This window comes from Anopheles coustani, chromosome X, assembly GCF_943734705.1.
Source record: "Anopheles coustani chromosome X, idAnoCousDA_361_x.2, whole genome shotgun sequence".
NCBI classification, from domain to species: Eukaryota; Metazoa; Arthropoda; class Insecta; order Diptera; family Culicidae; genus Anopheles; species Anopheles coustani.
In genome coordinates, this window is record NC_071290.1 from 7,719,508 (window position 1) to 7,736,276 (window position 16,769).

The following is a 16,769-nucleotide window of genomic DNA, read 5'->3' on the forward strand; positions in this document are numbered from 1 at the left end:
ATTTTAAATTAAATATTTCAATTCTCAAGCAAGCAAGTAAATCATAAATTGTTGCGATGGATTCAGCAACGGCGGTCGCACTATGAACTGTTCGAAATCCCGTTTGACAGATTGCAGGTTATAATCCGTACGCATAAACGCCGTGTGGGATGCAAGTGTTGCCAAGCAGTGCGAGAAGCTGTCAATTAAAACTACAGGCGTCACTTGCCACTGGCAGCACAGCCGACGGGGTAACGCGCTCATAAAACGAAGGTAAAAACGGCAGCTATGTGATTGTTCCGGAAAAAATAGTGCTCTTTTTTGGTGAATTGAACGCCGCTTGTAACGCCGCATCCGTCAGGCCAGTGTGGCCAGTGGGTTTGCTAAACGTTTTTTCCATCGGCAGTGGCAATTAGCGGGTACTGGACTAGCAGCACAGCGGAACCTTTGCTTGGCTGGGGGTCAGTGAGAACTATCCAATACAACTCGAGCACAGGAAAAGCCGAAACTGGAATACAGCTAGAAGATGTCGCTGTCCTACTCGCAACAGGTTGGTAGAGTACAGTAAATTGGTGGTTTAGCACTATTCCGGTCGCCCAATGGTACAATTTGTAATGTTTTCACAGCCACCACAGCAGCCGCCAAACCCCGGCGGAGGTCGGGGTGGCATGCCAAGCCCGATGAACCGCGGCCAAGGTCCACCACCGAGCCCGATGCACATCCAGAAGATACTCGATGAAAACGTGGGCCTGATACAGACGATACAAGACTACCAGCTGCTGGGCAAGATGAACGAAAGCATCAGCTTCCAGGTTGCTCTCCACCGGAACTTGGTCTACCTGGCAACCCTTGCCGATCCTCAGCAAAACATCGCGGCTCTACTACCGGTAAGTGAGTTAACGCCCGTAACGTCACACGCGGTAGCACGAACAACTCCAAACCTGCCGTAAAAGCAGTCGTCGTAACCTTATGGTTATGTTAAAGAAGTTTAGTTTGGCTCCTGGTTGCGCCGGTGTGATGGTTAAACTATCGTTAATACAAATACTACCGATATTATAGCCACCACATGTAATGCAGCATTCGATGCATGGACCTCAGCAGCAACAGCAACCCCCGCCTCCGGCAACACCGCACGACAACAACATGATGGGCCAGGCGCCAGGACAGCCGGGAATGCCAGGCTATCCGTCACCGGGTGCACCCCCTGGCGGGCAACCACAGCAACAGCAGCAAATGCAACAGCAACAGCAGATGCAGCACCAGCAACAGCAACAGCAGTCTCTCGCCAGTAACGGTGTTGTTTCGACGGTACCGTCAGGGATGCCCGGACAGCATGTTGGGCTCGGGCCGAATCAGAACGCCGGCATGCCATCGCAGGTGGGCCAGCAGGGAGGCCCAGTGCAACAGTCGCACGCAGGCATCGGTCCGGGTGTCGGACAAAGCCCCGGTGGTGGCCAGATGGGTAATGCGGGCGTAAATCAGCAGGGTGTTGTTGGTGGCTACCGAACCGGCGGCGGACCCATGCCACCCTCCTCGAACGCGCCCACTCAGCAGCAGCAGCAGCAGCAGCAGGTACACGGTAATCAGCAGAATGCCGGCCCCGGCGGTGCGATTCGCGCAGCAATGCCACCCGGAGCTCAACAGCAGCAACACCAGCAGCAGCAACAGCAGCAGCAACAACAACAACAGCAGCAGCAACAGCAGCAACAGCAACAACAACAACAACAACAGCAGCAGCCAGCGAGTCAACCATTGCCACCGCAAACATCCGGCTATCCGCAACGTGCGTCATACAACGTGCAGCACTCGCACTACCCGGGCTACCCTCCGCCCAACCAGTACGGGGCCCAGACCGGCTACACGCCATACGGCGGTCCACCGAGCCAAGTGCAGGGCTACGGGCCGCCCAATGCCGGCTCACCGCAAGGCTACGGGCACCACGGAGGCGTTCCGCCGGCCAGCGCAGGCTCGGCACCGGTGCAAGGGTCGCCGTACCCGGGAGCGGCCGGCCAGCAGCACCCAGGCCAGATGCAAGGAGGAGGTGCACAGCAGGTGGTCGGCTACCAGCAGGCGATGCCACCCGGTACACCAAACGCACAGCCACACGTTGGCTACGGTCCGCCGGGACAACCGCCGCAGGTGCAGTATCCGCCGCAGGGCGGCCCCGGTGCACCCCCACCGCCGCACGGATACCCGGGATACCCGACGAGTGCGGCTGCAGCTGGTTCCGTCGCCGGCGGTGGTCCCAACGGTCCCTACGGTCAGCCGGGTGGTCCAGCACCGCAGAACCAGGTCGGCGGTTATCCGGTCGCGAACAACCAATCCACCGGTTACGGCATGTCGCAGCAGCCCCACTACCCGACCGGGTACCCCGGCGCAGGACAGGCCGGTCCACACGGTGGCGGTCCACCGAATACGGCCAACGTCATTCCGACCAGCGTCGGTGCCGGTGCCAGCCAATCGGGTGCAGCCGGAGCAGGTGGACAACAGGGCGCGGCCTACCCGGGTCACCAGCAGCCAGGCGTACCAAACGCCACCGGCGCTGGTCCCGCCTCCGCCAGTATGCCACCTACAACCACGTCCGCCTACCCGACGGTGGCACCGGTGGGCGGTATTTCCGCCGGCGCCGGTTCCGTACCGCCGGGTGGCGCCGGATCATACAACTCCTCACCGACGGCGCAACAGCAGCAGCAGCACGGCCAACCGCCCGGCGCCGGCTACCAACAGCAGCAGCAAGCCGGGGCCAACGCTGCCGGTAACGTCGTTCCTCAGCAACAGCAGCAGCAGCAGCAGCAACCGGGTGGGCCGGGCGGACCGGGCGTTTACCCGCCGCATCCGCCGTACCATCAGCAGTCGGCCTACGCGCCACTCCCGGTTCCGCAGGGCCAGTACCCGCCCGCCCAGACCGGCTACCCGCAGTATCCACAACGACCTCCCAGCACGCAGATGCCGCCACCCGGACCGCAGGGCCCTCCCCCGCAAAGCAGCTACGGCTACGTGTACGGCCAGCCACCCCAGTAAAGCCCCCCCCCCCCCCCCCCCTCCCTCTCGATGCCGTTCTCGGCCAACTTTTCTTTCCCCACTGCCCTTTTAACTTATCCCATTCGCTTTCGTCTAATCTGCCCCAGCCAGACCAATTATGTGTACAGTCACTACAAATTTCATAACTCAACAAAATGATAACGAAAATGAATATATAACGAACGCGTAAATAGAGCATATGACACAAAACAACTAATCTAACACTTGATAATTGAATAAATTCTTTATTACTTCATTCCGTTGGTAGTGCGTACACATTTCCGGTGCGTGAGAAGATTAAACTAAGTTACAGCATTTGCTCGACCGGTTGTCGGTAGGTTGATTCCCGTTGCCGACAAAATGTCTGAACATCGGCGATCATCACACATTTGCACAAGCATCCAAAAAAAAAAAACAAACGTTCGCCTCTATGTCAACAAGTGTTTGTGTCCTCCCGCCGGATGAATAAGAGATTGGAAGGGAAAAGTGTACTAACGGTGGACAGCAATTGCATACACTATTTTTGTTAAGGAATTCGTACACATTTATTCATAGGTAATGTGAAATTGGTTTTATAACACGGTGTACGCATAAATACACAGGAACAGTATTGTTTTTTTTGTTTTTTAGTTTCAATTAAAAGTATTGTATATTCTCATGTTTTTTTTGTTTCGTCGATATACAAGATACCCGGAATCGTTGCGGGATAATCGACTAGAAGTTTGCAACAACTCTTTACATTACGGTATTCCCATTACTTGATTGAATTGTACCGTGTCTACCGTATTACCGTTGAATATAAAATGGTAAGCTTGTTGACACTGACACTGAGGCAAACATTTATGGCATGGAGATACGATTTAGCGGTTCTGGTGTTGCCCCCCCCGTTTCGTGTGCTACATACAGATTTGGTTATAAGTTGATGGTGCGAGAGAGCTTGCTAGCTCCCCCGCCGTCCACACGCACACCCTCCCCATCTGGACTAGAGAAGGGCACGGTGTTTCTAGCTTTGTTCTAATCAACCTGGAACTCGGTGGTCGCGTCCCTAAACGTTGGTCGGTGCGTCCATTGCGCACACGATCGTCTTCATGACGGCGGCGGCGGCCAGTGACGCGTAGTTCTGCCACTTGCGCGACGTGGTGCCGTCCTTGTAGTCGGCGATGCCCTTCACCAGGATGAAGCTGTCGCGGCAGTTGCCGACGATGCTGTCGAGCACCGAGTTCATCTCGACGTCGGTGGCGAGCAGGTTGTAGGCCTGGGCGTACTCGGTGCGGGCGCTATCGGAGCGCACCAGCTCGTGGCCGGAGCCGATGGGACCGGCGTGCAGGCGCGTGGTGGGCACCCCGTCCGTGCCGTCGTTGCCGTCCGGGTCGTCCGGCGACGGCGTGGCCACCGGGTGCGCCACCTCGATCACGTTCCGGTTGCCGATGTTCATGTACAGCTTGTCGGTGTTGGGCGCCGGGCGGGCAAAGTCGTGCTGGTGGTTGCTCTCCCCGTGGCCACCGCCGAGCTGCTGCAGACCTTCCTGCACGTACCGCACCCACGGCCGCTTGCCGTCGTCGTTGTGTGCGAGCGTGCGCGCGATCGCCTGCAGTCCATCGTCGAGCGGATAGTAGCGCTTCACCTCGCCCGGCCCACTGTAGACGTAGCAGTAGGGCTTCTGGGTGGTAGCGTCTGGCACCGGCGCCACCGCCGCCGCCGCTATCACCACGTCCCCCAGCCGCACGTGCCGCCGGTAGTCGGTGTAGTGTGGAATGCCGCCAGCCACGCCGACAATGAACACGTGGTCCACCTTCTGGAAGGTGCCCAGCAGGCGCGTCGTCGTGTTCCCCGCCGCCGTCATCGCCTCCCGCGTACTCCCGACCGACGGCAGCTTCGTACTGACGATCCGATGTGCCCCAATGTTGCCCAGCGTGTACACATTCGATTCGCCTGCGTGACGCAATTGGGAGAGAAAAGATAAATGGCCGCGAGTTATAATACGCTCACCCGGAAACTGCTCGGTTATTTAGAAACACATACACACACACACTTGGATAAACACATCAATGAAGGACAAAACAAGGAATGGACAAGAACATATTACAGGACCACGATTTAAACCCTTCCCTAGCTAATCCATCCACCAATGATAATAGAAATGTGTGTGTAGGGTGGTTGGGAGAAGGTGAATAGAAGCATACCAGCACCATCGGACCAACACCTTAAATCCTTTCAAAAAGCGCCTATTTAAACGACATTTCACTGTGCATCAGCTAGACTAATCTCTAATGGTAATGGAGAAATGTGAAAAGCATGATGTAAAGGAACTCGATTCAGCCCAGAGCAATATTCATATATTCGTTGACTGCTTCGGTCAAGTCACATCAAGTAAAATAAACGCTGAACGGCTGAACGAAAAGGACACCACTCGGGTCAACAGATGAAAGCTCGAGTATAAAATAAATTTCAAGCAGCGAAATAACACGAAAGCAAACAGGCGACGCTTACAATCAACCAGAGATCGTACAGGAAGTAAGTAAAACTGTAAAGATCCAAACTGACCGTTTACAACAGGGGTCGGCAAAGTCCAACCCGCCAACAAATTTCATCCGGCCCGTAATACAATTTTAGTACTACATACAAAAAACCCATCTCAAGTTTTGTTTTCTCAAAATGAAGATTAAAAGTGTTGAACGAGTTGCTCGATACCAGGTGACTTTCTCTTGTACTTTTTGTTAGACTTTTTTTTATCATATTTGTATTATTGATCGTTCCAAAACATTTCAAGCGTCGTGAGTCTCGTCCAAAATCCAACGACAATAACTCGTTTACTTTGCATCCAAAATAGCTACATTTAAAGAATACAATTGTCTTACCCATAACGAGCTAAAGGCTCGCAAATTTTAAAAGCTTATCGAAGCTGAGTTATTTTAGATACTCAGAGAGTAGGACGCCAGAAAAACTAAGATATTTGAAAATAATTTGGGTACAGGAATAATTTCAAGTACAACACGTAATGAGCAGTACAATAAATTAAAAATTTATATGTTGATCAAAATTCAACGATAAAATGTTAAATTTTATAAAAAAAATCCATTTTTATGTAACTTTATCATCTGATAAGCTGCTGAAAACTTGCTGTCAGCTTCCAAATCTTAGCTCCAACCAAGAAAATAATAAAAACATTCAACGTTCTTCTAGCGGAGTAAGGAACGGTTCCGTTAGATAACAAAGAAGAAATCACAAAGAAGACCACACAAATCGGAAATCACACTGCCTGTGATTTTGAGATGAAAATGTTAATTTCGTTGTTGTTGTTGTTGTTCGATTTATCTTATTCGATACGGTTCAAGTTCCTTTACAACATGCGTGTGGACTTTCAAGAAGATGATCAGATTTAAGGTCAGCATCAAACGGGAGTTGCTAAATAGACGCGCGCCGTGCGTGTCGTGCGTCGGACGGAACAACGTGTGACTATTGGCGATGGCGTGAGTGAGGATGTCTGTGGCACGAGTCAACGATGGAGATGGGGACGGCACAAAAGCAAACCCGACAACCGCTAACCGGTGGCCGCTCCTGGCGGCTTGTGACGGGCGGGGCCTTACCGAACCGATTTTTTCGCCGCCGCGTTCGCTCGGTCGAATCAGTACCTAGAGGCTTATCGGGACTAGTACCTGACACACGGGTAGTTACGGGGTGGAGGGTTTTTTTTTTAAAAATTAGAAAAGAAAAGAAATTAAAGTAATGAAGAGATGATGTTATGGAACTGTAGGTCGTCCCGGTTAGGAGTGGGTGGAGAGGGGGGAGAGATTAGGAAAGATTTGGCACATCCCGGGAGAAGAGGGGTCCATTCGCGAAGCCGTTCCTAAGACCACTGCTGCTGGTGGCGGAACTGAAACCGGAGCTCAAGCCTCACCTACGGTCGTGTACCGCACGAAGGTTTCCTTGTTCTCCAGCATCGCGTCGACCGCCAGCTTCTCGCAGTACTGCGCGGTAATGATGGCAATCGTGGGCTGCTTGTTGGAAGCGATCGTCGGCATCTGCTTGACGATTTTGATCGCCTGATCGTCATGGTGAATGCGCGTGTATGAGTTGTACTCCATCGATTTAATGAGCCCCCGTTCTTTTAGCACCAGCATGATGGCCATCACCTCCTCCTCCTCCCAGCCGTGGTCCCTAAAACGCGCGTGTTGGAATAGAAACAAACGTCATGCTGCGTGTAAATCAAACGTCGGGAGCAAGCCCCAAACTTACTTGGCTAGATCATCCGGCGTGATTGGGTTGGGGTAGGCCTGCTCGATCAGCTCCAGGATCTTTTCCGGCGTTAGCGGTACCACCTCGAACTGCTCATCCTCGAACGACACTACACGTGCGCGGTGGGCGAAAAAAGAAAGGGCAGGAAGAAACAAAAAAAAGTTCGCGTTAGCGTACATATGTCAGTGGATGTTAATTCTACGCATGTTAAAACGAAATTAAAGTGAGTCAGGCAAAACAAACGCTATACAAACGGAATCGACCTAACATAAATTGTTTCGGATGCGCGAGAAGGAATGTGCTTCGGGTGTCCTATCAAGGACACCTTCTCCGTCACGGCACGAGCCCGCTACAACTTTATACACAATGGTTAGCATCATCGCTTTTGCAAACATTCAAATGGTCTTTTTATTTCGTCATCTGCGCCCCATGTCGAATACGGTGTGTTAGTGTTGCGAAGCGGAACGAACAATACTTTTTTTCTCACAGTTTGCATCACAAGATGTCGAGGCGCAAGCGAATAAAAGTAAAAAAAAAAAACAAACAAACAAAAGCTAAAACAAAAAACAAAGTCGAACACAAGAAAACAGAACCATTCTGATTTACACATTCGTGTCCGTTCCATACTAACGGCAGCTTCCACATGCAGTTTATGGTCTACCACCTCTTGACACCGATCAAATAAAAAGACCTGTACGCTCAATGGTAACCATAAGGCACGCAACACAAATCGGTGAGTTTGGTAAAAATTAGCGAAACAAACAAACATCTCGGAAACAAGACTTAACTCGGACGCGACTAATACGAAAAACAATACGAGCAGACGAACATAAAACAAACACAAAATCGCAAAACGACGGCGGCGGCGGCGACATCGCAGGACGGGGTTCATTTGTCTTTTTTAAGTGTTAGCGGGTTAAACAGCCGGGGTTACGGCGTGGCCTTGATAAGCTCGCGATTGTACATATCGACCCAGAGGCGTTTCATTAGTGCTTCGCCGCTAACGACCACGCTACCTTCACCGTCCTCGTCCCGCTCCGTGTGCTGCTGTTTGATAGGGGTAACGTGAATGCTGCCACCACCGACTCCAACCTGCCCATTATGAATACCATCACCACCACCACCACCACCACCAGGGTGAGTTTTATGATCGCCACCGTCGTTACTGTTCGGAGCGCGTTTATGACAGTTGCCGTAGCAAATAATCACATGCCCGGGTCGTGCTAAAAGGCGGCGTTGGGTGACACATATACGCAAGAAGAGAAAAAGGCAATAGAAAGGATCATATTCGATGCTCGTTGAAGAGAAGGATGGGAGTCAGTCGTGATAAAACAAAATCGCTCCCGTCTACAGCTTTGGCTTCCAAGCCCCAGCCCGCGGCACTGTAAGGTAGATGTAATAAAGAGGGTAAAACGGGGATCAGGAAACGGGAACTTACACGGTCGCGACGGAGGCGCTGACGTTTGCTCCAGTATTCGCAGCTCGATCTCGACGGCCTGTATCTCGTTGTAGCCCTTCTGCAGCAGCTTCATGATCTTCTTGATGAACCCTACGTAGTCTGTGGAGAATGACGAATGTTGATGTTGATTGGTTGCCGAGAACGAGAAAATGCCCTTTTGAGGCGTGTGCTCACCTCGGGGGAACTCCTTCGGGCTGACCAGCTCGCGGAAAAAGTCCTGCGCCACCTGCGCCTGCACGTCGTCGGAGGTAAGCCACGGCCGGAACCAGAACTTGATACGGCGCGATTCCTGCGAGTGCTGCCCGGTGTTGGCGCTGACGAGAAACACGCGAAACTCCAGACTTAGCTGGGCGGGATCGCGCTGGCGGCTGGACGGCTCTAGCGGAAGCGAGTGGAAGCAAACGGAATAGTAAGAGAAAACCCGCCGTAGAAGGCCGTTTATTTTTTTGTTGTTGTTCGGGACGCTCACCTTCGGTGGTTTTGTTGATGATGATGCCCCTGTGGTCACCGCCGGCAACGTGTGTCCGCTCGCCGACCGCTTCGATGAGCTTCCGCTCGACCAGCAGCACGGTGGAGGTGTTCGTCTTGCCGAGCGGTGTCATCACGACTTGCTCCTCGTCCGGTATCCGCGATGGAACTGTCGCACCGTGCCCGTTTGGTGCCACCGAGTTGTTGTTTGTGACGCCGCCTCCACCACCATCGTCATCCTGCGTGATTCGACCCGGAGGCTTCTCCGGTTTGGGTGGTGGAGGTGGCGGTGGAGCACCCGGGGCTCGTATAACCTTAGGGGACAGCATGGTGACGCGTGTGCTGGTTCTCAATACTTTCTTTTCTACAGTCTCAACCTCCCCCCCGTCCCGGCTTTATCTATATCGGGTATCTGTTTCCTTACAGCAACACTAAAAAGAAACAAAAAAACATTGAGAAATCATTAAAGATCCACGCCAAACCGAAACCGCCAAACACATCTTGCCGAAGTTCAACGAAACGAAACTCCAACAACTCCTCAGCCATCTGTCCTATATAAAGTTCTAGGCATAGTCTAGCAACTTCTCGGGGAGCTCGCTCGAGCACGTTATTTATCTGTCCTAGTCACGCACGACTCCAAACCCCCTCCTCCCGACTTGGGCGGACGTCGTCCTCACTTCCAAAATGGGGACCGAAAGTAGCGTTTGGTAAGCAAAGGGTACAAAATACGGGCAGTCAAGGACATCGTGCAACTTCTCCTCCATTAAACCAGTCGCGGCTATCCGTTGCAGTGCTACGCAAAAGCCTGGAACTCCCATTAGGCACCGCAATAGACGTTTGGAAAAGGGAGGTTGAGCAGATTGCGTTTGTTTATTTTCGCTGTTTGGGGTTCGCAACGACGGAGGTTTGTTGAAGAGGGGGGCGGAAGCGCTGCTCCCTGGGAGTCATACACTGTGTCCAGTTGCTTTAAGACCGTTTGAACTCTGCACGTTTGTTACAAAACCCATGTATTGTTAGTTTATTTTCATTCCGGTGTTATGGTACATTATAGAATCGTAGAAGACATTCAAGAAGGCAGAAGATTTAAGCTTGATAGGGACAAGTATAAGACCAGCCGGACAGAGCAGCAGATGACCGGATTCAAAAGATAATTTGTGTCAATAAAATAAAGTCGTACTTAACTATCCGAAGTTTCATAACGTTTGCCTAGAACTTGCAAAGTCCTATGGAAAAAAATAAAGCAAGAGTAACGGATGAACGTCAGGCCTTCCATAAAGATGGTGAAACTGGTTAAAAAATTAAAAAATTGATATAACTAAACTGGGGAGCCATGTAAATCATCTTGGCTAATCAAAGACGTTACATCGAAAAATATTATCGTATTATCTATTGATTGTCTGGGCTTGAATTATGCTTAAATTCTGACTAAAAATTACCTCATCGGTTTACGAAAACGGCAAGTCTCACAATATGTGAGTTTGAAGAGTCGATTTCAACATGAAGTGAAACCATTTAACAATCTTTCGTAGTTCAGTTCATTGGAAGCATGCCAAATCAAACTTTCCAAGGTATATAAAGGAATGGAATCTATAACAAACGATACATATTGTCTTAAAGACATAAGTGTTATGAACTAAAAAAAATGAATTGAAGAACAATTTTGCCAGTTTTTGTTTTAATCGTGGTTGTCTTATAGAACCTGACCGTAGTGTAGTTCTACGCTGGGTAAACGGACTGCCTTCCATTGGTGGAAAATCGATACAAGCCATAAAGTGGACCAACAACCGACGTCGAAGCAACGATGGAGTTTGGTATGGCGGGAACATTGTTGGTGAAGATCTGCAATTTGTCTACATCGTCCCACTCCGCTGTGACCCTAATTTTCCCCCAAAGCAATCGCTAAAGCGGCATATCCAACCAGCGAGTTGATGGTGCTGCTTTAAGTGCTGAGTTGAGCGGGTGCCGTTAGCAACTTGTTTGACATTTGAGATTGCTGCCCTTTTTCGCCGCAATCGATGATATTTTCGAAACGATTCGACCGCGAAGACGGACGCCCAACAGGCGTGGCGGACGCTCCCGTTTTATTGCTCTTATCACATGTAATACGATAGCGTGTCCGGTTCTGGAATTGACACGTTGTACCATACTGTGACGTGACTACATCATGCCACCCTTCCTTTGGGAGGGAAATAGGCACGGGTTGACGCGCGTCATGCTGATGAGCATCAAGCGGTCGGATGACTCATCGGTATCTGCTGGGAATACCCCGCACTATAACTGTCTATTGCTCAGCGGAGCGGTTACTTGATCGATCATTCATTCAGCATAGGCCTAGGACAGGAAAGGAAAACACATTAATACCAAAGACAACGACATGCCTGACACTTGCGTCACCACCATCGCGTCAGTCTTCCCGCTTTGTGAAGCGAAGTTTAATTGAGTGAAACGCGTTTCAGCGGAAGCGAAATCTCACAAAAAGCGAGATTGAGTGACTTTGGAAACCTTTTTTGTTTAATCAACACAAAACAGAAAACAAAACTGTAAACCAAACAAAGAGCCTGGTTTGGGGGTGCCGAAGAATAGGTAAAGACATTTCTACACACACAAAAATTGAAATGGAATAAATTACTGCAAAAATCTAACACCCGGGCACCCAAACACGCAACCGACCGGAGCAGGGATTTGATGCAGGTTGTTGCGTTGGGTTCGCTCGTTTGGATTTTTTTATTGGAGATGAAAATAACCCTCCGTCATTAAGTTGCTGGCGCGCGCCATACGGTGCTTTTCCGGCGTGACGCAATCTATTCAATTCCACCACCCATCCCGTCGGAGTCCGTGAGAACGCGAAACCGCACTAGGAGGCGAAGCGGGGCAAGATGCACGGGCTGGGTAAAATGCACCGGTATCTAACAGGCTGAATTATGCAACGCAAAAATATCTGAAGCAACCGAATATACGTGTACAAGTGAAATTCATTCACTCAATAACACCAACAAAGAAATACGAATCAAACAAACTCAAACCGAAACGGAACGATACGGAAAAGAATTTAATATAATATAGTTGTATTCAGGTTTTCTTTTAAGATGCTTATGGGACAGCAAGCACCGGCGACGTGCTTGAGGATAAAATACTCTTATAAAACTCAAGATTGTACATATTCTGCTCTCATGACTCACAAATGATTACTTTGAATTTATAATAAATTATATGATGAGGATTCATTGTGTGAGAATGGGCAAACCTCTTTTCGGTTTATAGATTCGGAAAAAAAATGTAAAACTTGGTTAAGAGAGCTAGTTGAATAATTATGAAAGCGATGCGTTCTGCTCGAAAAATCGAGCCATATTGCGCTGCAATTTGCGTTTGTGGATAGAAAAGATTGATCTTGAAAATATTGCTGTTAGCAACGTTTGATTTGTTATTCTGTTTGATGATAGAAAATATGTCAGAGAACCGAAATAGTTTTCGCCTAAGGGATGCATATTGCCTCGCATTACTGTAGATGATTCAACCAAAGAACGATGACGAAGCGAGCAGACCTAACCGACAAAAACAAGTTAAATCTCCACTCCAAGGTCCCGCAAACCGCAGTGCATCTATACACCTCTCACCATCCCCCCCATCGTGCGCATTGCGACCGATTACGCCGAACAGAGGGCAGACAATTGAATCATGGAATTAAGCATCATTATCCGATATTGAAGTGAGCTGCCGAATGGTAACCTCCACTCCGTTCACCTGTTCGCCATGATTCGCGAGGTGGGGCGGGTGGGTGCTTGGCGGGAAATGGATGCTGGCAGTACAAACTGGCAGTTATTCCTATTTCCGCACGCGAGTTCAAGTCTGCGATATAAAACTGGACGGCCGCCAACAAATGTCCTTCTTATCTCGTTGAGGGCCTCGAGCCATCGACCATCGCTAGAAAAAAAACAGCAGCTCACACCGACTGGAGGGAGGTTTGTTTCCATCGATGACATCACCGTCCTCTCAGTTTGCCTTTCCGGCGAGCTCCACGGGGCACGGTGTTTTGGTGAATGTAATTTAGACCATCCAACCGGTATGTAATAGTCGTGGCAGGAGCTGGAGGGGAAGGTTAGCGCAATGGTTGCGTTCTATCGCGTTCTATGATGGCCAATCAAAGCAGGGAGTGTATCTGAGCTTCGATTTGAATATGCAATGAGCAAGCTGGCCTTGCCACGGGCCCGCGATTCCCAGTTTAATTTATGCCTCGTGCAACAGACGTTGGGTTCGTGGCCGTGTGGGTGCGTGTTTGTATTTTCGAGGCTCGCAGTACCTTCGGAGACCCAGCAGCTCCAACGATCTGTGCAACCGTGGCGATATGTAGCACTGGCATCAGTTTGCACCATCCAGGAGGACTGGTTCGTGCAACCAATAGCAGGGCCCTCGCACAAGGTTTCACTAGCAATTAACCTCATTCAAAAGCTGTCCATCCGGAATGGTATACAAAGCTCAACTGTTGTTGCTTGTAGGTATTTGTCTGGGTGATCATCTGCTTATGTTAATGCCTTGCTCTTGTTCCATACATTCTATCACCAAGGGGTCTACTTTTTAACCTTTGACAGAAACATTCTTTAACACAAGCACCTTTAAGTAGCAAAAGGAAATGATCAAACGGTTCAATTCGTAAGCAATTTGCTTCAAAAGCTCAAAGGCGTTTATCGGAAGCTGTAATGGACAAAATGTAAAGGGCTAAACAATGTAAATGAGGTCTGTTTGTGCGTCGCGTTGATTGATGATTCCATCCGGAATGTTTGCCACGATAGCAGATTTGATTGGTTGAGCTGGACCTCCACTGTGACCTCTCGGGGTTGATAGATAGGTTCGGCCGCGCGGAAGAAGATCACCGTTGCACATCCTCCTGGATGGCGGGTTGTCTTTTGAATGAGCCCATAGCCGAATGGAGTTCCGAAAGGGAGTTTCACCATCGCTCATTGCATAGCACCCCGTGGTAAAGAAGACCGAACAACGCACGTTTCCTGTCTGCCCTTTTTATCGCACTTTACGTGCTTCCCCTGGGGCCTATTTCTTCCATTTCCCTCGTCTCACTTTCTCTCCCTCTAGTCTCTTATCACCCGATGCGGGCCGAATCTGCAGAGTCGGCACTTATCAGCGGAACGCGAACGAAAAAAAACACACCAAAAAGAAAGACATTAAAAGAAACACATACATACCGCCGCGGTGGGATATGATGTTCGTTGCGGGAGAGATAGCGGTTCGAAAGTGCATTTGAAGGGGACCATTTCCACCCAGCAGGCAAAGTAATGGGCGCCCATGGAAGTTTGCTATATATTTCCTTTTTTCCGGGCGGTGCGGCCACCGCAGTGATAGGGTGTGCGTTATCGCACACACTGCTGGGGGGTGCGTAGAAATTCAAATGAAATTCAAAACTAAAACCACCCCAAGCCACACCAAGTAAGCCCGGATTACGATCGAACCATAGAGGCGCACATTGGGAGCCTACATGGCCGCTGCAATTTAAAACAAAACAAAAAACAAATAAAATCGAGGAGTACATGAAAAACATCATTCAAAAGCAGTGTTTGGGCAGAAGGGAAAAAAAATAAACTGGAGGTAATTTATCTAAAAATAAATCCATCGAGCCGACCGGGATTGTGTTTGCCGACCATCGGAAACGCGTGCGGTTGGACATTCCCCCTTGTTTTCCTCCGCAACCCCAGCCTGAAGAACCATTAAACAACGGCGGCCCTAAATGCACTCTCGCTTTTCACACACATACTACATACACGCACACGGTCGACGCAAATGCGCGCGTTGCTTGTGCATCTGCGCCTGGAAAAGCGAGGGGATCGGATTGCACCGCACACACCAAACGACACGCACGCACACACGCTTTTCCGGGGGTTGAGTGAAGAAAAACTGGCGTACCCAATAAAAGAACACAATCTTCGTCGTAGGAGAAATTCGGTTCCTTAACCAACCATGGTTGACAATTTACCGCTAGCTAATTTGCGCTGGGCCAATTCTATCCACTTGCACAAACCGGAACAATAGAAACTAACACATCACTCAGGCGAGGGCACAGCCGACACGCTGTGTACTATTTTAAATGTCCGCACTATGAACCTACGAAGGACACGTTCACCATTGAACACTTCAACGTCAAGCGGCAACCTACCCGGACTCAAAATGGACTGCGAAGCCGCGGGTGAACGGATTCGGATTTGTTTGTTTACGAAACGCGATCTCGCGGGGTTTATTCTCCGGCGCCGCAAGATGCCTGTTCTGCTTTTGTTGCCGCTGCCGTTGCTGCTGCTGCTGCCTCTGCTGCTTGCCAACTCTCTTTGTCACGCGCCTTACAACTGACCGAACGTATACGGTGACCGCACTCGACTGACAGCAGCTTACCGAGGCGACGGTGCTTCAACAGCAGTGCCGCGTATACAAACGTTAGGCCCGTTCCCCTTCTTACTCTCGCCGGTGTGCTATTTCATTCTGTTATCATCGTGTGTACGGCACCATTCGCCGACCCGCACCTCTTACTCGCTGGCGGTGAGTAATGTTTACCAGGAGGTTGAACGCGAGCACGATGCGGGCAGTGGTTTACAGTCGAGCCTGCATCACTGTGGCATCCACTGGACGTGGTTTTTATTTTCAGCTAATCAGGGACACACGCGAGATCTTGCTCCGATGGCTGCTGTTGATGGCTGTCCTTTGCGTACGTTTTCCGTGATGCTCGGTGTTCCATTGCTATTCTTTGCGAACTACACCAAACTGTAATATTTCTGATTGCGACGCCCGTTTTTGAAATCGATAGCATTGAAAATGTTTTAACGGTAAAAGAGTAAATGAGGCCCCGGGCTAGATTCTCCTCTTCCTGCTGGTTCACATTAAGCGCCTGAAGCTATGCAAAGCGCGACACATGCATTCGTTTCGAATTTTTGAACGCTAACGGTTCGCTTAAAAGAACATAACTGTTTAAACTAATCACCCAGTGGAGGTTGAATGCGGGTTAATATACTTTTACATGTTAAGTTACTAGTGAGTAAACTATACCACACATGGTGGACAGCATGAAACAATGAGTTTAGCCGAAGAAATGATTTGGAAACGGCGGCGCGCCCGCAGCGAGCGAAGCGAGCGGACTGCGCTAGGTCTACCGAAAAAGAGAGTTTGTTATAGTTTTGAGAAATAAGGGGGGCCCGTGGGCCCCCCTCATACCGCACCCCTAGGTTGATTGCGTAGCCGAAATTAACGGTACACACTACGGTTCAAATACTCGTAGGTTGAATTTAACAAATTAATGTATCACCAATTGCATACATTCAGTTTAAACGTCCACAAGAGGTGTAGCCACGATCGAAAACATGGCGGCCGGGGCCTCATTTACTCTTTTACCGTTTTAACTTTTATTTAGAACGGCTTTAGCAGCTTCCTGTCTTCTCTGCGTGAAACGCATGAAAATAATCATAAAAGTATGTCAAATACGTGGTTTGGCTGCTTGTGTTGGTTCCATTTTATGTTAGTACTACCAAATACAGCAGTTCAAAATCAATTTGTAAGTTTGATTGCGAATCCTGAGTGATCCCTGGTGATTGAGTCAGCCTTTTCAGCACAATATATC

At 49.7% G+C, this 16,769-nt stretch overlaps 2 protein-coding genes across 6 annotated transcripts; one reads left to right on the top strand and one right to left on the bottom strand.

Annotated features, from left to right (window-relative positions):
- Window positions 1-223: 223 nt before the first annotated feature.
- Window positions 224-3,257, top strand: LOC131269730 (trithorax group protein osa-like). Of its 4 annotated transcripts, none has more exons than XM_058272229.1 (4): window positions 224-252; window positions 341-529; window positions 606-866; window positions 1,039-3,257. In XM_058272229.1, the coding sequence occupies exons 2-4, from the start codon at window positions 506-508 to the stop codon at window positions 2,998-3,000; spliced, it is 2,247 nt and encodes a 748-aa protein (XP_058128212.1). In that variant the 5' UTR covers window positions 224-252; window positions 341-505; the 3' UTR covers window positions 3,001-3,257. The 4 variants fall into 4 exon arrangements, with proteins under 4 accessions (XP_058128212.1, XP_058128213.1, XP_058128214.1 ...); XM_058272230.1 differs by having other exon boundaries at window positions 227-252; window positions 386-529; XM_058272231.1 differs by having other exon boundaries at window positions 233-538.
- A 353-nt stretch (window positions 3,258-3,610) lies between these two features.
- Window positions 3,611-15,517, bottom strand: LOC131269731 (uncharacterized). Of its 2 annotated transcripts, XM_058272232.1 has the most exons (9): window positions 15,324-15,517; window positions 9,165-9,594; window positions 8,870-9,073; window positions 8,675-8,794; window positions 8,253-8,459; window positions 7,237-7,345; window positions 6,899-7,158; window positions 6,588-6,656; window positions 3,611-4,932 (listed from the first exon to the last, which is right to left on the bottom strand). In XM_058272232.1, exons 2-9 carry the CDS (start codon window positions 9,490-9,492, stop codon window positions 4,046-4,048), a joined length of 2,184 nt encoding a protein of 727 aa, XP_058128215.1. In that variant the 5' UTR covers window positions 9,493-9,594; window positions 15,324-15,517; the 3' UTR covers window positions 3,611-4,045. The 2 variants fall into 2 exon arrangements, with proteins under 2 accessions (XP_058128215.1, XP_058128216.1); XM_058272233.1 differs by lacking the exons at window positions 6,588-6,656; window positions 8,253-8,459.
- Window positions 15,518-16,769: the final 1,252 nt, after the last annotated feature.

Bases quoted from the DNA above. Each gene is read 5' to 3' on its own strand.
- LOC131269730 (XM_058272231.1), top strand. From the start codon at position 506: ATGTCGCTGTCCTACTCGCAACAGGTTGGTAGA. The intron at 539-605 runs GTACAGTAAATT...ATGTTTTCACAG, and splicing joins ACTCGCAACAGGTTGGTAGA to CCACCACAGCAGCCGCCAAA. The intron at 867-1,038 runs GTAAGTGAGTTA...CCGATATTATAG, and splicing joins ACATCGCGGCTCTACTACCG to CCACCACATGTAATGCAGCA.
- LOC131269731 (XM_058272232.1), bottom strand. From the start codon at position 9,492: ATGCTGTCCCCTAAGGTTATACGAGCCCCGGGTGCTCCACCGCCACCT. The intron at 8,795-8,869 runs GTGAGCACACGC...CATTCTCCACAG, and splicing joins CCCGAAGGAGTTCCCCCGAG to ACTACGTAGGGTTCATCAAG. The intron at 7,159-7,236 runs GTAAGTTTGGGG...CGCGCGTTTTAG, and splicing joins ACGCCGGATGATCTAGCCAA to GGACCACGGCTGGGAGGAGG.